This window comes from Clinocottus analis, unplaced genomic scaffold (assembly GCF_023055335.1).
Source record: "Clinocottus analis isolate CAN_PGR_092001 unplaced genomic scaffold, fCliAna1.0.p SCAF_20, whole genome shotgun sequence".
Lineage (NCBI taxonomy): Eukaryota > Metazoa > Chordata > Actinopteri > Perciformes > Cottidae > Clinocottus > Clinocottus analis.
Window position 1 is genome coordinate 4186661 of NW_027175932.1, and position 21882 is coordinate 4208542.

Genomic DNA, 21882 nt, shown 5'->3' on the forward strand with positions numbered 1-21882 from the left:
AACTTTCAAAACCCCTCTGAAACGGGCCTCAGCAGCAGCAGCAGCAGCAGCAGCACACAATGCCCTTTTCCAAGAGGCGAAGATGCAGACCACTTCACCCACAAAGAGCTGGCTAAACACAGTCACCAGGGAAACCACCAGAGCCGCACCGGGATAAGTGGGCTGCAGACTGTATATAGTCGATTACAGGTTTGTGAGAGACAACAGCTTCCCGGCTGTGGTGCCGAGCCAGCTGGAGGACAGGTTGTAAGTGCCGGCCTCTTGCATACTGGAGGCTATTATTGTTATTACGCCGGAGTTGTTGGAGTGAAATATCACTCGTTCTCTGCAGCCGGTCGTTTTTTCCGATGAACTGCGAGTGTCGAAAACAGTTAGGGGAGGCATTCACATCCGCAGCGGATCGATCGGTCTTCTCGAAGCCAAAAGGGAGTTGCTAAATTGTGCTTTATCTTGATTTATTTCTCAATCATTTCTGTGATTGTATGCAAAAGCTTCTGCTTCGACACTTCACTCACAAATGTGGGAAAAGGAGTGTTGAGAACAAAGACGGTTAAATTGACTTCAGCTCCTCTTGGGTTTGCTGGTTCATAAAAAATTTAAAAAAAATTCCCACACATGAAATTCACCTCTGCAATGCCTTGTGGTTTTTAATAAAGGCATTTCTCATGGTGCATACACACACACACACACACACACACACACACACACATTGTGTTTATGGGTATCAAAGAGGTGGTCACATGGTTTTGAGGAGAGCTTTTGGTCCTCCATGTTCCTCATGTTATCTCAAGTGTGTCATGATCGCTGGTCTTGGCCTTCACTTCTCTCGGTTTAGTTGGTCATGACTACTACTTTCCAGAAGCAGCCGTGTGAGCTTCAAGTTGTGGGACATCCAGCGTGAAGCGGCAACAATCGGTGCCGAGTGAGAAAGCTTTTAAACATTTTTAGAACTCATTTTCTTTCCTTTGATATCTCGGATGTCGGAGCTTCCCACCGGCACACGAACACACCACTCGGAAAGCAAGAAATCAGCACTTTGTGATGGAATACCAATCTCAGGTTACCGAAAGTCGACTTTCATATCATAATAACATGGATATGAATAAAGTAGCCCCCAACAAAAGGATGAATTCCCTCCATCCATTCTTCCAAAAAAAGGACTGCTTTCTTGTAAACAGATTTGTATTTATGTATTAGAGCAAAACACTGGTATAGTCCTTTAATGTGAACCGTTTTCTCCACCTCCTCCAGCCTTTTGTTTTTCACATTAATGTTGACTGCACTCTTGTATGTCATCCATCAGTGTTAACTACCCTCAAGTTAAAAGAGAGTTAAAACATAGGTTAAACTGGGGGTCCAACCACGCTGTTGTTCATTTGGATCGCACACAGCTCGGTGACATTTCATTACTACAGATGACCTTTCTCTCAATCTGTGATATGATTCCCTCCCCTCCGACACACACACACACACACACACACACACACACAAACACTCACACCCAGTCTGGACAGCCTCACAAGACCAACATACAAATCTATATTGTGAAAGCACTGTAAGACCACCTGATCCTGCACTCTGCACGTCTACGACAATAGAAAATCCCGAACATGTATCAGCCTTGTTGAGGGGCGACGGGCGAGCTGTCAATATGAGAAATGGATAGCACGGAGAAGAGTCTGTTCAGCAGGAGTTGGGCTAAATGACAAAGAGACAGAGTTTGATGAGCTGGCTGTCTTTTCCCCGCCGTGTTCATCAATGACGAGGGAGGAGGAGGAGATCTCGTCTCACTGCATCAGCCTGAATGAGTTGTCAGGGTCAATCAGCCTTGCAAATGGGAAAGGAAGGACACAAGACGAAATGACTGGAAGAGCTAACCAGCTGGAAATGACTGAGAGTGGGAATTCTCAGTGTATTGGGTTAGAGAGTCCCACTTGGCGAAGCATAGGAAGTGCACACACACACACACACACACACAAAACAAAGAAGCAGGCCAGAGCGATGGTGTCTTTCATCAGCTTTAACATCGCGGTTGATTTTCCACCTCAGCAGCGATTTGCAATCAACATAATTGTGTTTTTTTTTTTTCTTTGTGAAACAAACGAGGGCGGAGGATTTGTGCCTCGGCCTTCCACGTCACATTAAGTTGAAGGATGGAAGGTGCATTAACTCAGTCCGTGCAACCTCAATATTTCCTGCGCTGGTTTTCATCCTTCTCTTACTCCATCAACCAGGCTTGCCCGTCCCCCCCCTCCCCCCTCTCTCCCTCCCCGTCTTGCTGACTCAGTAGAGGAAGCAGGAAGCCATGGTTACAAGCAGCGTTATCATGTCTGTTTTGGCCCGCGGGCGTCTTCCTCTACTCTCCGGCTTTTGTGGCGTCGTCCTCGCAGGAGCCGACGCCGCTATCCTGTCAGGAACAATGTGTGCTACAAAAAGGAAACATGCAGGAGAGGGTGGAGTGATGGTGCGAGTGTTGTAAGCACGGGGCAGTGAAGACGTCTGGCAAGAGAAAAGGCAAAAGGGTAATTGAAAAGATGCCTGCAGGACAACTGGCCTCTTTAGAGCAAAGTGCAGCCACAACAAGAGCAGACGGACATTCAAAAGCACACAGCTATTTGTTCGGTGCTTTGGCTCCGTTATTCAGGGGACGGCACTCAGGTGAAATACGGCGAGAGATATCAAATGTGCGTCTAGTTTCGCCTCCTTTAGAGCACTCACTGTAATGCATTCCTCAACTAATGATTATTTATGCAGGAAATGTTTTATATTTTTAATACAGCCCGTGAAAAAAGATCATTTTAAAGCTGTCGTACAATGTTACAGTCGCAAAAGATCAAATTACTGTGAAAAGGGGTCGCTCCTAGTGGTGAATCCAGCATTTTGTTGCATAGCTTTTCACATCTCTCAGCTCATAGTTTAGCTTTTCTGGCCCACAGCTGGATTGTTTTGGTAAATCAGCGTCACCTCGCTCATCGGTGTTGTTTCAGGAGCAGGAGACAGCTGTTCCCAAAACAAACACCCTTAAAACTCACTGTACGCTCTACCTGATTTCATGGAAAGGCGTATGACTGGCACCACATTTGAGACATTTTCGGCATGTTGTTATGCGCTCACATTGCAGCCAGTCCGAAAAGCAGAAATGCCGTCCTTATTGCGCGTTATAAGACTTGGAAATTGTCACGTTATTCATACGCCACAACAGACAGACACAGTTAGCCGCTAGCTGGTGAACAAAGTGGAGCATTCAGACGCTAAAGGGACACCCCCCCCCCCGTCCCACCCCACCCCGCCTGCTAATGTGCATTCATGGATGAATCCAGTCGACTGTATTCATCCAAAAAGACACATTAGCATTCATTTGAAACAAAAACTTCAACATATAATATGTCAGAAAGTAGGACTCAAGAGAGTCACACCGTATGACTTATGTATCGTATTGTGTTGCATCTTATGAATGGGGAATGAAGGCAGAAGGGGTGAGAAGGCAACTTCCCTTGCTTGCACAATGTGAGTAATTAAGCTTTAAACTGTAAAATGAGTTTAAAAAAATCCATCCCTTTAATTCCCCGTCGTACCACAGCCCCCCTGTCACACAATAGATGCCAAATATTGCATGTGCATTTGCGGCTTTATCAAGATCAGTTTGAAAAGAGAAATGACCTAACATTCACGTAACAGACGTCAATGGTTTGAAGGCCAGAAGGCCATTACTTTAACATATAGATGAAGTAGAATAAATAGGTATAATTAGAAGTTGCAGTTGTAAAAAGAAAAAGGTGAGGGAATAAGGAAGCCACTCCGCAGACACACAGAGGCAAGAAAAGCCGTTCATGGCATTTATAAAGCTGTGCTCAGCCTCAAGATGTGCAAAGGTGGAAGAAGTCCTCGGGAAAAGGTACCATATGGGAGCTGAGTGTGCGTGTTTGTGGCCCGCCGGGCTCCTTTCCCCCCCGAATGCATCAGCGCTATAAATGTGTTGCAAGTCTTAAACGTGGAGCTGCACTCTCAGTTGCTCTTTGAGATTCATGAGCAAACAAGACAACGGAAGCGCAGGGATATTTTTTTTTCCAACCCCCATCTCTGAGATCTTTACATACAAATATGGCAGGGTTTGCATCCTATAAGTATACATGCTTTTGATGGTTCAGAGAAGCGAGGCCGTTTGTAGGGTTGCGCGTCGAAGCCATCTGGGGGTGTTCGCCTCCCAGGCTTTGATGAGAGAGATCACGTCGTGAGTGGAAACAGATGATTAAAATTCATATCTGAGCCACAGCGTACATATCGTAAGTCACAGAGGAGAGTTTACTTTGCGCCGAGACATTTTTCGTCATTACTCTGATAAGAATCTGATTTGCTCATTCGCTCAATGAACTGAAACGGCAATCAATGTCAAATGTGAAATAATTAGATGTGTTTGAGGAAAAAGTTGTCTGCAGAAATCCTGTGATCGTCGGGGGGTAAATTATGTGCGACTCAGCACAAAACATTTCCTCTTTTTGTAATCAGACCATACGTCTGAATCACTTTCACCCCTATTAGGAGGGATCTGACGTGTTTTAAGCTGCAGTACTGACATATACATGAGCGGCATTGTATGAAAAGGTCCTCTTCCAGGAAATGGTACTTTTGTTTTAATTTATATGAACCAAACATCCTCATAGGATGTCGTCTCTATCTCCCTCTTGCTTATATTCTTTGACCAAGTTCAGTTGTAAGGTGTCTTTAAAAGACACATCTTTACTGGAAAGGTCAGCTGGGTGCATTGATTCAGCAAATAGGCACAACAACTTTTTTTTATACCCAACTTGACATACAGTATCACGCAGAAAACCTTGTTTTTCACCTGACTTGACATATAGTAACCCATGTCTTGCCACCGGCTGAGGCCCAAGCAGTAATTTATGAATCGGTTCCGGAGACTTTTTAAGCTGTGCACAAAGGTCTTACAATTTCCTCTGATTGATGGTAAATGGTAAATTGTCGCTTTTCTCATCTTCTGACCTCTCAAAGCGCTTTAACACTTCGTGTCATTCACCCTTTCATGCACGAGACGGCAGGGACTACCGACCGATATTCCCACACCGCAGCCACAGCCTGCGGGAGCAATTTGAGGTTAAGTGTCTCTCCCAAGGACACATCGACAACCCGCTCTTCCACTGAGCCGCTGTCGCCTCTTATTTCACACCGAGGCGGCGCACAAAGAAAGAGCAGCATTCAGCTTGATTTTGTTCGGACGACGTTATCTTCAAGGCTGGTACCCTCCCACCCTAAAACATCCAACCGTAATTCGGTACTTAAATTATCCTCTTATCGTCTCTGAGAGTCTAGACACTAAGTTCTCGTCCATGCGTTTGCTGCTGATGTCTTCACATTTCAAAGGGGACTCGATTCGCATGGCCTCACATATTAATGCATTTGAAGGCAAAATGTTAGGATTTGCATATTGTTTGTATGTGTAAGACTGTGGGCGACGCAGTGAGCACTAGCACACAATACCTCTGCGCCTGAATGGTGGGTGTTAATGCAGTTTGTTTCTGTACAGCCAACTGTGAAGGAACGCCATCATTGGACTGTGCAAATGTGCTGTTTGGGCTGAGGCGCAAGGGCGGTAAATTCAGTTTCCAACCACGTGAAACACAATTATAACACCTGTCCCTCTTCATGTCTTTCAGGTGTACCAGTACATGCATGAAACCATCACAGTGAATGGCTGTCCAGAGTACCAGGCGAGAGCCACGGCCAAGGTAAGAGCTGCTCCGGAGAATCTGCGGCTGATCTCTTCATCAGTGATGATTTGGAATAAAAACATAAAGTGTGACGAAGGAGTTGCAAACTATCTGCTAATCACATTAGCGGATGATATCATTCTCATCTTGTCCTCTGGCCAAAGCAGAAGGAAATGAGCTAAGTGTGTTCTACTTAGCTAATGCCCCTCATTAATAGTGTGCATGTAATTAGGCGACAACACATGAGTGTGCTGGTTTTGCAGGAATAATGCTGAATATTGGATGGGTTTTTTTTGCTGCCATATCACAGTTTCATCACTGATCTTTATGAAACGGAAAATAAAAGAGAAAGTTTAAGCTGGCGTTTGTTTTTGCACAGTTTCTTCTTGCTCAACTGCAGGACGAAACTTAGCATAAAGGCAGCGTGTTAGACATAAGATGAGGATCGTAAAGCCCCTTGTGATATTGGGCCCTGTAAATAAAATTGACTAGCTCACTGCAAAGCGAAATGAAAGTCCACGGCAAAAACAGCACTTCATTTTCCTGAATTCCTTTAGCAAACAGTAACAAACCTTTTCTTCTTGAGCATTCAATCTCGCAAAATCCACATCGACCCAAAGTCTCACATGTATAAACAAAAGGCAGCTACTCTGGTTAGGCTGCAAGTTTCCCCACTAGTACTGCAATCCCAATGCAGTGAGCTTACATCTTTGTTTACTGTTGGTCGGACTCAGAGACAAGTGTTACGGATGATTTATGTAAAACTGAAGCTTAGTTAGAAAGCTTTAGGAAGCTCGCTCTGTTTGAGGTCGTTTTTGCTTTTCCAGAATCTTTCAAATCGAGGTGGCAAGAGGAAATGTAGCATGACTTATAGCCAGAATGGACACAAGTAGAATACCAGGTTGACTATTACTGGACTCTGGAGCAAGATTTAACCGAATGGATATGATTCATGTGGTCCGAGCTTGGGGGATATTGGTATTTGTTTCGAGTAACTCTGCTGTTGTGGCGGCTCAGAAAATAGACAAGCTTGAAGCCGAGTAAAAGACAGGCAGGTAAGATAAAAGTCCAAGTTTCTGTGGGGGTCAGGCGGTGGACCATGCAGGCAGAAAAAACAAGGCAGACGCACACTAGACAAGCTGACAAAGACAGAGAAGATGGACCGGTTTATATACTGCAAGACTAATCAGGGAAATGCGGAGCAAGTGAAGAAGTGGATGTGGAAGTAGGAATGGGGTCACTTCAGGACACAGGGGAGAGTCTGGATCTATGAAGACAGAGACAATGAATGATTAGGATCCGGCTGAAGTCATGACTCGATCCAAGCCTTTCTCAGAGGGTTCAGAGGTTTCATTAACAGCTCATACAATCTGTATCAAGCCTGTTTATTTAGGCTGTATAGAATATATTAGGTTACATAAAGTTTCCGTCCGTTATTTAGTGAGCGGGATTTGAGGAAAATCTCACAACTCACAAGGTCAAACAAACGTGTAGTCAATATTGGCATTTCTTTCCCCAGAAGAAAAGCTAACAACATACTTTAATATGAAATATGTTTTCTTTAATATGAATCCACTACAATGAGCAGCTCTTTATCCCTGGTTCAAAAATCTTTGAGCTTTAAATCTGCCTTTAAATCCGCATCATGTTCACCTGCGAAAGATCAGACAAGCAGCCACTTTATTTCCATCTTTATTCTGCTTTACTCCCACTTGGCACACATTTGGTTTGCTAGCAACACCGATTACACAACCGAGATGAAAAATGACTGCAAAACAATATCATAATAAATGCATTCATTTGTTTAGGTATTATCCTAAACAGATTGGGTCTCTTCATTTCGTCAGATATAGCAAGATTTTTGTGTAGATTCACTTTGCAGGTTTGGATATTTAATCAATTCGGTGCTTTAAATATATTTTTTAATGACGGCTCGAATGTGATTGTCAATCTCTGAAAAAGCTCAACCTTTTTTTATGTCCTTGCTTCTATCACTCGACTATTTTTAGTTGCTGCCTGCTGTTTTAAAGACATTGCAATCGTGTCACAGGTGAAGGACAAAATCACAACGGAGACATTTCCTGGTGCAGTGTGAACGGAATAAGCAATTTCCGGCGTACAAAAGAGACATGTGACACGGTCAGACTTGTCGTCGGCACCTCGCCTGCAAAAGACAAATACCTAGGAAACAAAGCAGAGCGGCTTATCTGATTTCACGTGAACGAGCGGGGGGAGAAGAGATGAAGGTACATTTCTGTCCTTCAGTTGTTCACTTGTTCGGTGTCCAGCTGGGTCGACTCCTCTTCAATACATCACAGAATGGATGAGTGGGAGGGTGGAGGATGTGAACAGCGAGGGGTGATGAATGCAGAGAGATGGTACGAGGCTTCAAATGATGAGAGCTTTATTCTCTTTCGTCCTCCCTCCAACCAATACTCTGCCTCGAGCGGGAGATAGATAGATAATGTATTGCACAGACAATAGTGCAGAGTCTTTTGAATTTCAATTGAACCCCTAGTTAAAAGAATGGTTCAACATATTGATGAACACACTTAATGGCTTTCTTGCTGAGAGTTAGATGGGAAGAATGAAACCTCTCGCTTGTTTGTGTGTTAAATGTTGATCAGGAGGCGATTAGCTTAAATTAGCATAACGGCTGGAAGCAGGTCTCTAAAGCTAATTGTGTTTTTTAAATATATTTTCTTTGTTTAGTCTGTTTACTCTTTTTTTGGGGGATGAAAAATATTGTGTTGCGTGTGTGCATTAAATATTGAGGTTGAGCCAGGAGGTGAATAGCTTAAACGGCTACTGGAAGCAGGGGAGACGGCATAGCTCTTTTTGAAACCCAAAGAAAATACTCATTCCAGCACCTCAAAAGCTCATTCACAAGTTATATCTTCTTTGTTTAATCTCTTTTTTTTTCTTTCTTTCTTTTTTGGTTCATGGTCCTTGATAAAGAGATCAGGCTGTGTCTGTGCCTTAAATATTGAGGTTGAGTCAGGACGTTGTTAGCTTAAACGGATAGTCGGGAGTCATCTAATCTGACTCTCTTCAAAGTCAAAAATAAAATACAACCTCCAGCACCTCATTCACAAGTTATGTCTTCTTTGTTTAATCTGTTTTTATTCTTTTTGAAGATAAAAAAGATTGGCTTGTCTCTGTGCATTAAATGCTGAGTTTGTGCCGGGAGGTGTATAGCCTAGCTTAAACGACTTCTGCAGCAGGGGAGACAGCTAGCCTGGCTCTTTTCAAAGTCAAAGAAAAAAATACACCTCCCAGAAGCCCTAAAGCTCTCTCATTCAAAATGTATCTTCTCTTCTTTGTTCATCTTTCTTTCTGTCTTTATTTGAGGGATGAGCTTGTGTTTGTGCATTAAATATGGAGGTTGAGCCAGGAGGTGATTAGCTGAGCTTAGCTCCTGGAAGCAGGAGACAGCTAGCCTGGCTCTCTTTAAAGAAATACACCTTTCAGTACTAAACAACACTAGATAACACATCTTGTTTGTTAAATCTGTCAACCATTTCAAATGTTATCAGCTCAATGGGCCAAACTGCACCTGCCACGGTGTAAAAATGAAACGTATTGTGAATATAAACAAAACAACACTAGGTTTAGGCAACAAAACTGCCCGGTTAGGTTTCGTAAAAGATCGTGGTTTAGGTTTTAAGATACTATAATTCAACATGGACCTTTGGTGTCACATGGGACACAAATGGCGATCTTCGGAGTGAAAGTCCTGTGTCTGTTTGACTCATTCGAACCCTCTGTGTACTGTGTCACCTGACTTCCTCCTTTGCGCCTGTCGTGAGTACTAGTGCTAAGGACCACTAGAGGTCGACGTCGTCTTCTTGTATTCATATGAGATCAACCGTGTGAATAGATGATAACGTCCTTCTGACGTAGACCTCTTCCAACCCATATCCACAAGGCTGAAAATGTCTTGTGGATCAGTATTCTCATTGTACTCTTTCCCACAAATGTTTTTGAAGTAAATCTTATTGGATTTCTGTGCATTTGGTATTTCTTGTGTCATTTGAGTGGCCACCACTTGTGATGGAAAAATGAATCTATTAGTGAGTAGACTAATTTCACCCTACAAAGAAACTGCAATGTTTAAGCTGGGAAAAGAAGTTTCTGTCTCTCTTTCTAAGCCCAGAGCAACCATAATGACATGATTTAAGCAGCTTTAAAACTCCTTCCTACTTTTCTCTCTTTGCTCTAAACTCTGAGAAGCTGCTGCTCCTAAATCTGTATTAAAATTGCATGTCCACTGGGCAATTAGCACACAGCTAATGGCCTGAGCTGGTTTAGCTGTGGGGACACTCTCAACTGGGAAGTTTTGTACTCCCTTGTAGAGAATATAAATATTCACATAGTCCGACCATAGTGCTAAACGGTATCTGAAAAGAAAAATACACACGTGAAATATCCAGACACTTGTCCTCGTCTCCCTCTCGAGCACTTAAGTCAGTAAGATGGTAAATCTCCTGACAGTTAAGATTTGTGTTGCACCTGAACAACTCGATGCTCTTTGATTGCTCCATTAATTAAATCAATTCAGACTCTAATTCCTGGCCCGAGGCTTTTATTACTGAGCTTAATGGAGACAGGGACTATCGGGGTTGTATGGACTCCAGAGAAAATAATGGGAGCTGATGATCAATTGATTTTGGATATATTAAGTCATACTTACACTGTACAGAGTTGTTATGGGGAATGTATCCTCCAGCAAGCTTTTCATTTAAGATGCCTCCTGTCTCTGAGAGGCGCCGGCCATCTGCCACATTGCTTTCTTGTTCGTGGAAATCTAGATAAACTTGGGAAGGTCGATGAGCTGGGAGGCCTGGTGAGGAGATGGTGTGCATGCTGAGGAGGAGCTCCCTTTTAGCTTCAATGGGAGAGGGAGGGAGGACGGAGGGTGAGAAAAGAGAGGGAGAGGGGAATTTGGTAGAGTACAACAACTAAATTAAAACAGGCAGCGGGAGGGGAAGGAGAAATGAGCAAAACAGTTTGGGCAGAAGTGTGGATGTGGAGATGCATATGAATGAGAGAGAGAGAGAGAGAGAGAGAGAGAGAGAGAGAGAGAGAGAGAGAGAGAGAGAGAGAGAGCAGAGATGGGGATGCTGCCTGGAGGGAGTGTCAAAGACCTCAAAGTGCCAAGACACTTGCCTGCTGCTGGGGAATTTGGATACACATCTGCAAAAGCTTTTTTCTGACAGAACCGCCCCTCCCTCCACTTTTTTTTTCCTCTCTCCTTTTCCTCGTTTTTCTCGATCTACCTCACATATCATCTATGATATATGTGCGGTAGAGGTACCTGACAGCGACGCCCCCTTTGGCAATGCATCCGTGCATCAGTGGGCACGGGGTGTCTCGGCTCTCCTGTTCGTCTGCCATTAGCGTTTCCAGCCGTGGCTAACAAGCTCCCGGGTGCTTTGTTCTGAACTCAAAGAGAACCCCCAACAGCCAGCGAACAACGTCAACCAGCTGGTAGAGATGCAGCGGGTGAAAGTTGTGCGGCTGCTCCTCCAGTCTGGACTCGGATGTGTTAATCCATGTGCTTAGAAAGCCGGAGAACTTGTCATGTGGAGTCAAAATCCCCGGCCCTGACTTAAATCTTCACGCTTTGTTGCAGAATGAGAAGGTGCAGCAGAGGTTCACATTGTAAACCACCTTTCGCAATCATTTTGTAGTACTTTTAAAATTGGTTTCCTCTGGTGCATTAATTGAGAGTGTAATGAAGACGACTAGACGCCATAGTGCAGACTGCTGTCATGTTGATGTGGAGCTTTGGTTGGTGTAATTTAAGTTGGTGTAGGATTTCCCGTAAAGCCTGTTGTCTCAAATGCTTTTTTTTTTTTTGCAACGTCTCCTCTTGCTTTTTCAAAGATGATGAATGTATTTGAGCATCAGAGTTCAGTCTGACCTTTTGGAACTGCATTTGGGCTTTCAACCGCATCTAATGGTCTTCATGATGAATGTATATTTCTATCTTGCGCTTGTTTTCACTTGTTCAAATTTGATGTAGAGGTACAATTAGATTTGGGCTCATGGTTTGGGCTCTACTACTTTTACTGAGTGAGACAGATCATGTGCAATGTGAAGAGGAAGAGCTGCAGAGAAGTCTCAACTCAAATGAACAAAATTACTTATTTTCTTCGCTAAAAACGTTCCAATTCAGCCCTGTGTTACAACGTGTGTATACCCTAAAAAGCCTCAGAATAAATATGCAAAGTACAGGCATAGATCTTCAGAGTTTTGGGGATAGTAGCGATGAATCCCATCCTGCTTCTCTTCCTTCAGGCAACAGTGGCGGCCTTCGCAGCCAGCGAAGGTCACTCCCACCCGCGGGTGGTGGAGCTACCCAAGACGGAGGAAGGGCTGGGCTTCAACGTGATGGGCGGCAAGGAGCAGAACTCGCCTATCTACATCTCCCGCATCATCCCCGGGGGCGTGGCTGAGAGGCACGGCGGCCTAAAGCGAGGGGATCAGCTCCTGTCCGTCAACGGCGTGGTGGGTCTGACCACGCTTACACTTTGACACATGACATATGGTTTGGAGGGAGAGTGCAGACGCGCTTTTTTCTTTTTTGTCCTTATTTATTATTAAAAGCGGCTTCCAAAAAACGACACATCCATGCAATATTTAATTTCCAGTTTGATGTATGAGACAACAGTCAGGAGAGCTACAAAAGTGCTGGACGTGACTGGAGAATCACCGTGTACAATATACGGAAGACACTTTCTTTCTTTTTTCAAAGATGAAGCGCTCTATTTAAAACTGCCTTCAAACGAGCCTCCTTTAAACTTCCCCTTCCTTCCACCTCTGGACCCCCTGCAGAGCGTGGAGGGCGAGCACCACGAGAAAGCGGTGGAGCTGCTGAAGGCGGCGAAGGACAGCGTGAAGCTGGTGGTTCGCTACACCCCCAAAGTGCTGGAGGAGATGGAGGCTCGCTTTGAGAAGCTCCGCACGGCCCGGCGGCGCCAGCAGCAGCAGATCCTCATGCAGCAGCAGCAGCAGCAGAACGTGGCCACTCAGCAGAACCACATGTCGTAGGTGAGGCGCTTCATTGCTTTACGGGTGGAGGCGGGTAGGAGGGGGGCGGGAACCTCCAGAGATGAAGAATGAATAGCCAATCTGAAGTTTTAATAGGCTGGGACACATTGGAAGCAGAATTTAAAGCTACGACACGAGGAACTTTCATTTTGTGTTGACTTTGGCGGCCCCTGTGGACTGAAGCGGTAGTGTTTTCTAGCTCCAGATTCCCCTTTGAAAACCTCTCAACCTGCGTTTTGTTAATCTTTTTATCTACTAAGACTTTGGTCCACTGAAGATGAGCACAGGGTTTCGGATCTGAATGCTATTTTAGGAGGAGATAGAGTGTGTTGACACACACACACACACACACACAGTGTTGTCTTTTATCATTTTCCTCATGAGCGCAGCCTCGGACGCAGACCCCCCAGCTCTTCCAGTTCCAAGGTGACCGGACTTTTTCTGTCAGAAAATCCTGCAGGCAGAATTATTACCATATTTTAAATCTCCCTCGGAAGCTTACTTTTTTTATATATAATCTATTGTTTTTTACATTTCCTCCTGGTCTGAAACAGTATATCAGGAGAGGAACAAAAGAGGAATGTAGATGGAGGAAAGTGGAAGCAGGTTAAACTCTGCCGTGCTCTCGGCTTTGCCTTGAGAATCAGGTTTAATGGCTCGTGCGCAGTTCTGCAAACTCAGCAGTCGGCATCCACTATGCAAACTTTACTGCTTCATGCAATCTTTCCACCGGCGAATCCGTTGTAAAGGCTCCAAATAATTCAAGCTTAAACCAATCTACATCCGCGGCTCGTGCTCTGCAGGTACGCGGACCACGTCTACGCTGCCGTCGCTGCTTGGCGGAGCGTCCACGAGCGTCTGCTTCAGACAATGTCGTTGCAGTCCAAATATAGAACGAAGCTCTGCTCTACCAGTCAAAAATAGCCAAATTTAAACGCGAGGGGAAACGTTTCAGACACTAATCACACCGTTAAGCTAAATCATATCGCGGCGCGCTCGATTCCGCCCGGGCCTCTCAAATTATTTAAGCTTTCCCCTCCCAACGTATACTGGGAGGCGGGCACGCGTCCAAGATCTCAGAGTCGCTGTCCGCTTGACGCTGAGTCCCCTCAGGCGTATCCTCTTGTCTTGCACTCGGCTTCCGCGCAGCCCGGGGAAGGTATTTGAGAGCTTGTAACAGTGTGTTACGGTTTGGAGCTACACACAGGCAACGGGGCAGGGATCATGTTTTATCGATGCTGTGGCGGACCGAGAGGCAGGAGAGGACCGAGTGGCGCGCTCAAGCGGACGAGAAGGCGAACATAAGCCACCTGTTTGCCCCGTGTTCATCCGTCTCTGTCGCTTGGACGGTGGACTTTGATCTCCCGATCAATAATCAGCAGATGATAAATACATGTAAGAATGATGCGCTCTGAAGGGAGGTATTTGAGGTGACTCTGCATGTATAAATGCAGCCTGTAGTGAATTTGTGTCCGTGTAACTTTAGCTCCACGCCACAGTCGCCGACGTTGTCGCTGCAAAACACAAGACACACCTGCTCCGACGAACTCCTCTTCTAATTAGCATATAAATGAGGAAAAACAACACAACTTTAGCTCTAAAACGTAGTGTCAGACATGAATGCGCTGCTTTGAAGTACTTTCATGGAGTAAAAGGATACTTCAAACTGAAAGAGGAACACTATTAACTTTCCATGGGGAAAGCGTGTCTCGACAAACAATCTAATTAGCATATTGATCTTGAAAATAATATAAGACTTGAGCGGCACAATGTAAAAATAGCAATTTAAATAGTGCTAAAGTTGTTTAAAATCACACGTCACATTTATAGCAAAAGGAATTTAAAGGAAAAGTCATGAGTGAAAAGAGGAAGTGTGCATATTGTTCAAATTAATGGCTTGATATTCATCCTGTTGAACACACGATCTTTTCTTCCATTAAAAAAGAAGCTATGTTTTTTTAATGAGGGGAATATTTATGCGGCTTCCTTGTGTTTGCCAGGACATTCGGGAAGCATGAAGGCAGCTTTTAAAGGAGCGAGAGTTGCAGTATGTGACGCTTTGATCAAAAGCAATCAGGCAAAACAGAATCATCTTGATAGCACTCAGGTCTGAACCCGCCGTTCTGTGAAGCAGCGCTCTCAGCTCCGCTCTCCTCTTTCACGGCCCGCAGGTTGTTCCCGAAGAAGCAGAAGTGAAGAGAAAGTGGATCTCAAAAGACCATCTTGTTTTGCGCCGAGGATTCCAAAGGAAGCTCTTCCCGCCGCGGAGGAAAACCAACAAGTAGAAGACTCTTTTACTTCCTCTCTCCCTTTCAGTGCGCCACCGATTACTGAGCAAAAAAACAACCAGAGAGCCGTTCGTCCGGAAAAAGAAGCACGAGGAAAGGGGGCGGGCTCTGAAAGTCCTCCATTTGAACTCCCGTATTCCCTTTTTATGAGTTGTGCCCGGTTGTGAGTCTCCTTCTCTTTTTGTGTTTGTTGTATTTGTTTTGCCGAACATCCATCACACCGTGGCACCTTTGCCATCTGTACAGTGGTGTTTCTATTGATTCTTCAACTGGTGCTCGTGTCTCTGTGTGAATGACCATCGGTTTCTTTCTTTCGTCTTTCTTTTTTTTTTCTTTTTCGTGTGTGTGTGTCCTGTTTTGGATAACCGTGAACTCTTTTTTACCTTCTATATTGTAGCAGGAAACGATTTTTTGTATCTTGTAGGTTTAGCAATAACACACAATCTGCTTTCACACCTCACCACTAAATTCACGATCGGATACGTGCGTATATACAGAGTCGTTATGGGTGCACGTGTAAATCGTTGTAAAGGCAAACTGGGTCTTATGTACTGTAAGGCGGCTTTTTCTGTGTCCAAATCTATCCTCTGTGCCATGTAAAGAGATTATTGATTTGAAACCTGGCATGGATTCTAAATGTGCAATAACTGCGGTTTTGTAAGCGTCTCCCGGACTGAGATTTATCGAGGAAAAAAGTAGACATCTTACCGTGAGATTTCAGCGAGGTTCAATTCAACTCGTCCCGTTTCCCGACAGACAAACCGAATGTCGCCAGTTTCCATTCGTAGTTAAATCAAAAATATATACGAGAAGTATTTTTCAGACATGCCTATATAAAAGTTTATGAGATCAGAGATTTTATTGTTCCTTTTTAAATATCATGGATTCCTTTTTCTGAGACAGAGCATTATTTAAAATCCTTGTATAACAGCTGAATATGAGCACATAGTTTATGTCGACCTGCGTTTCTGTTCTGACAATCACTTTTCCTCTGTACCTGAAAGAGAAATCTGTCTTTCAACTTAGAGTTAGCGCGTTTTCAACTTTTATGTCGTCTGCATCTTCGGTGCTAAGCGCTCCTTGTTGTGTGCTTTTTTTTCGTCGTTGTTTCTTTTGCACTACACTTCCCAGAGGTCACCGCGTTGTCAATTTGTTTGCGTCTTATGCCGTTTTAGGTTTTCTGTCCTTTTTTTTGTTTATTCCTATAAGCGGCGCTCTTCTCTTTGTTCGTTCAACCATGCAGGACTTACCTCTTTTTCTTCTTCTACTCACCATAAACACATCCAAAACATGAAACGCATGACTTCCTGTAATGCCAGAGGATTTTTATTCCCTTGCTGTCTGTGACGGACAGCGACTGAGAAGCTGCCAGGAAGTTGCAATTTTTTTTTTCTCATGAAAACGTTGCCGGTTATTCCTTCTCGATGGTTTCCATCTCTTCTGACCTCCATCTAATTGCACAATTCGAGCGGGGCAAAAATCCTTCTTCATGCGCACTGTGTCCCACGCTGCCACATATTGCCATTCCCTGCACCGCCTGTCAGCGCCGAGGTCACCCGTAGAGGTCACCTCGGGGCTCAGGCCATTCACTCACTCGTCCAGAAGAACATGTCAACACATACAGATCCCTTTTTGTATCTTCAAATCACAGGTACTCTTTCTTAATTGACTTGCATTTTTGAAGCTGATGGTCCTGTACTTACCGTAAAGATTACAACAACAAAAAAAAGACAACAAACTGTTGATATGCAATTGGTATACATACTATATTTGTATAAATAAATCTATGTGCTTGTGTACAGTGAATGCCGTGTCGAGCCTTCCTTTGTGTCGTTATGGAGGTCGTTTTCATGGGTTTTATGTGTCGATGTGACACAGAGACTATCGATGTGTCACCTGCTGAATAACGGAAAAGAAGTAGATACAAAATTAGCAAACATACGTATGGTTATGGTCCGAGCTGCAGGCAAAGAGATAACAATGCTTTATTGTTGGAAGGTTTAGGTGGGAACATAGAGTCCAGCACGTGGTGGCAGTGTGCATCGTGGGAGGAAGAATGAGTCACGCACATCATACAGACACACGCGTGTTAATCATAATGTACGTGGTGATGATTAGAGACTGGACTTGCCATGCAAATACATACGTTTTCCAATTAATCAATATTTCAGATCTCTTCTCTGAGGGACGACTGCATTTCCAGTCCCCCCAGCGCTTCTCCTGAATAGAACCATGTAATGAAGTCACTCATTTGACAGTTAAAATCCTGATTTATTTCTGTAGCGAGTCACTTGTCAGAGGTGCCGCTGCAGAAGTTGAGCTGATTAAAGCTCCAGCACTGGAGTGTCTTTTTAGCCCTGCAACAGAAAGTCAATGGCCTTTTGTTGGCTCAGTACAAAGAGCAGACACTGAAACTATTAAAGAGACTCGTGTAAACGGGAAGTATTAAACTCAGACGGAGAGAGCAGAAGCACAAAGCGGCAGCCTGTTGCACGCGGTGTGAAATGCCTTTTTTTTTACAGCGGAAACCTAAACCTAAAGCCCAACGTGACAAAATATCAAGAGTGCAGATGATATAAATGCAGACGTGACAAATCCCTCATCTAATCTGGAGCGAAGAGCCTGAATGCAACACCTCAGGATGAAGATGAAGAGAATCACATATGATGAAAAGCAAACCCTCAGTAAGTAACGCGCTCTCTAATGTATTAATGGGTGTGAAAATAGTTTAACTCGCCTTCTTAATCTCTGTGTTCTTCCATCTACACCTCCGCGCCCTGAAGTAGCGCTGAGGAAACCGATTCTCGCGCCTCGATGACGTCGTAGCCGTGACTTTAAGATGAAGAAACATCAGCTGTGACCCAGACGGCTCCATCAAAGAGACGTGACACACAGGAGATGGAGGCAGATTCATTTTCCTTCAAGACAAATAGTTTTATTATATTTTAATAGAGATATAAATACATGTCGTGGGTTTTTATTCCCATCGGGACACAATTATTTTTCAGGGAACAAAATATATAAATATATACTTTAAGAGAGAGAGAGTGCTAAAAGCAGGAAATGAGTTCCTGGTTCCTTCATCTGGAAAGAAGTGTTTTTTTAAATTGTTTTTTTTTTTTGTTTTGTTAGATGCAATAAAAGTCTGGGATTAACACAAGCCGAAGACATTTTTACATTTTGTTTTACGACACACAAGATGTTAGTACACACAGCTCTCAGGAATTTTAACGCTGTTATGTGTCTTTGAAAAGGTCAGTGGACTAACAAGAGGCTTAATAAGACGACAAAACATCCTCGTGCCAAGAAAGTAGTCCTCCTTCAGCGTTATAGACCTGAAGTGACCCTGGAGTAGTTCGGTTGTAGCCGAACATTAGCTTTTTAATCCGTCATCCCTGCAGCACTCTATACCTCAATATTAATATAGTTCACCCAACAACAAAAAAGCAATGTCTCCGAGTACAGGAAAAAAAAAATGTAATAAAAACTAGAAAATATATTTTTTTTAAATAGAAAGGTAAGAAATAAATGTATCTATATGGATAAAATGTGTTTAAAATGCAATAATAATGTCTCTATTCTAACCCTATTTATAAGAAACAACACTGTTTCAGGGTTAAAAAAAAGAAATAAAATGTTTTGATGGGAACACAATCCTATTCATTTCAAAGGAAAATATGGTTTCAACATACACGGTTACATCTCAGAAGTGGGAAAGATGTCAAACGCTTCACATCTCCTCTCCAGCAGAGGAGCAACACACTTGACCTTTGACCTTTTCCTGCAGCAGCACCTTCCTGCACTTTAACCCTCGTTGGCCGAGTGCACCGCAGGACGCTAAGGAGCAGCGTAAAGTCTCCACATAAACTTTGTCAGTGAAAGAAAAAACCCCTTCAAGCTGCAGTAGCGCCAACATGTGAGCTTCCATGCTTGAAAACAGAGCGTGTGCTTGTCGGTTCAGACGTGCATCAAACATTAAATCATCTGCTTTTCTGTCTCTGCAGGTCTTTGCAACAGCTGCATGTGCAACATCACATACTTTGCCGGAGGGCAGATTCAAGTCTCCAAGGAGCTCAGCCCAACATTCCTTAAAAGATTACTATCACCTTTGAATACCTTCAATAATCATGATGTTAGGAGTATCATTTATAAACTATTCATAGTTTTAACCTGAACTTTATTATATATCGATCATTAAAGGAAAACACAAAGGGTAAAATTATGTAAAGTATTGATGTAGGAACTAGAACAAACACCTCCCCCGTGTGGCCCAACCGAGTACTGCAGCAATGACTGTGCTAGTATGCGAGTCATGTCATGAGTCAAGTTATTAATAATATCCATTCCCTGTCGAAATTCAAGTGGACACGTGATGGGAATCAGATCAAAAATCGCTCCCGTTTCCTGTGATTTCATGCTCGGCCTCCACGTTGCAAGCTCGCAGCGGGTTCTTGTGTTGACACTCCACAACACGGACTATATTCGTGGAGTGGAAAATGACAGGAGTGACATTTGGAGCGTCGTCCGCAGCCGCGCTGCTTGCTGGTGAAACACAAGCCGCTGCTGGAATGTCCACAATGTTTCAGAGACTCGGAGCTGCTGCTGCTGCTCGTGTTTTACTCTCCACGGAGGAGGAGGAGGAGGAGGAAGAGGAGGAGGAGGAGGACACGCAGGTCTGTGTCTCTGTGCGGAAAGGACTCGCCGTTGTCTCGCGTCTCACCGGCTGACGTCATTGACGTGTTGAGCACGTGCAGGTGTGGAAAGTAACCAAGTACATTAAACACATGTTGAGGTACTTAGAATATTACAAGTATTCCCATGTTATGCTACTGTATACTATTCAATTCAATTAAAGAGATAGATATTATACTTTATACTCAACTACATCTTATTAAATTTAAAGAGACAGTACTTACAACCCATTTATTCAAATCTGCTTTTAATCCGTGATACTAGTTTATTTATTTATTAATTTTACGCTGTTGTCATCTTTCTTGTTTTATTGCTGATTCTATTGTTTGTCTTAACCATGTAAAGTACCTTAAGGCACTATACAAATAAAATGCATTATTATTATTATTACTATATTGACAGCTTTCGCTTTATTTACATAAAACATACATGAAGCTTTTCAATGAAATGACATGTGAGCTTCATAAATATGATGCACAGTTATAGGAGTTATTAAGGACTACAGCAGTATATACAGTTGTTAAAATCTTCTTCACCTCCGCCAGCGACAACCTTATTGCATTGGCATGAAACATTGCCTAGTCGGCCATTTTAAAGCATTACGAGTAGTTTTTTTTATACTCAAAGTACATTTCGTGAACAATACTTTTACCTTTTCAACACATGACGTTAAGTTGTAATAGAATATTTTAATATGGCTACTTCTCCGAAAATACTTATCCTACTTTTTTATTTCATACTTTATCTTTCTATTTCACTACATTTCAGAGGGAATTCTTGTACTTCTACTTTTGGTACTTTAAATACATTCAGCAGAGAGAATTTCTACACTTTTGCTTTTAATTGCAGGACGTGTACTTGTTAACATTTCTACTTTGTGGTGCTGCAACTTTGACGTAAAGATGTAAAAACGTCTTCCACTGCCGACCAGGAATAGCAACATCTTCAGTTCTCCTCTTCAGTATTTTAAATCAAGAACATAAAGCTCAAGACCAGAGCAAAAATAATGATGCACTCAACACCCATAAACAGGAATCATATAAGAGAAGAACAGAGATATTTATTACTTATTTGTAATTGAACAAAGAGCGCATTAGAGCAGGTAGAAGAAAGAAGTCTTGATTCAAGGAGTAGAGAATGTAATCATGAACAATAGGAAGAAATGTGGATATAAATGGGCTCTATATATTTTTTTCAAATGCATCTTGGTCGAAGGCATGACGCAGTGTGACACACATGTAGCCCCTTCAACCCCCCCAAGTACAATTAGAGGCCATTTGTTCTCGGCTCTGGTGTCGATGGTGTAATCAAGGGTGTCGATGATGACTCACGTGCGGAAGGAAAGAACAAACAGGTACACACATTGCTGCCTCCCGACCGAACAGAGTACACAGAGACCCTAAAATGGGATCAAAGACGGACAAAATGTGCGTTTTAGATTCCTAAACGCTGCATTAGTTGAGTTTGTTGTTCACAGGTTTGTCTGTTTTAGATTAAATCTTTGCTTTAATGCAAGAAAAATCCTATTTTACTCGGCTGTATGACTCATACGCAGTAGGGGTGGTTACAGCAGCGTCAAATGATTAATGGCATCCGCTGACCTCTATCAGTTCCTAATGTGATCTCCACACCTTGTTAGCTGGAGACAGTCTACAGCGTCACATGATGAATAACTTGACCTTCTAATTAGATTTTTTTTTTTTTTTGAAACTCCTTTTCTGAACTCGTATTCATCATTATGTAAACGCACAAGAAGCTGCAATCTGAAATGAATAACAGCTGCATCAAAAGCAGATGATGATGCATCTTTAAACTGTTGCAAACCCACTAAACAATGACTAATTAGTGTTTTAATGATGGAAGCAGCGCTGGCATTTAGATGATGTGTTACTGTTTCCTTTCTTTAAAAATAAATGTAAAAACGCTACAATAGTGTGACAGTCATTAGTTTTGTTTGCAGGCAGTGTCTTCACATACATCATGTAAGAACTCCTGGGACTATATTTCCTCACTATTTCATCTTATAACACCTCCTGCGTTCAATATGTGAGCCAAAGAAGAGGAGGAAAAAACAAAAAGCTCAAATGTTTATACAAAACAGTGAAAGATTTAATGTTCAT

The 21882-nt window shown here is 43.1% G+C and overlaps 1 protein-coding gene across 3 annotated transcripts in view; it reads left to right on the forward strand.

Annotated features, from left to right (window-relative positions):
- The window catches only part of lin7a (lin-7 homolog A (C. elegans)), a 33939-nt gene extending 16183 nt beyond the window's left edge, over positions 1–17756 (forward strand). The window contains exons 3-6 of one of the 3 annotated variants that reach the window (XM_068586891.1): positions 5673–5744; positions 12030–12239; positions 12567–12782; positions 17593–17756. In XM_068586891.1, coding sequence (XP_068442992.1) covers positions 5673–5744; positions 12030–12239; positions 12567–12782 — 498 coding nt within the window. In that variant the 3' untranslated portion in view covers positions 17593–17756. Of the gene's footprint in view, positions 1–5672; positions 5745–12029; positions 12240–12566; positions 12783–14953; positions 16885–17592 lie in introns of those variants that run through there. The other 2 variants (XM_068586888.1, XM_068586887.1) reach the window with 2 other exon arrangements.
- The last annotated feature ends 4126 nt before the right edge of the window (positions 17757–21882 follow it).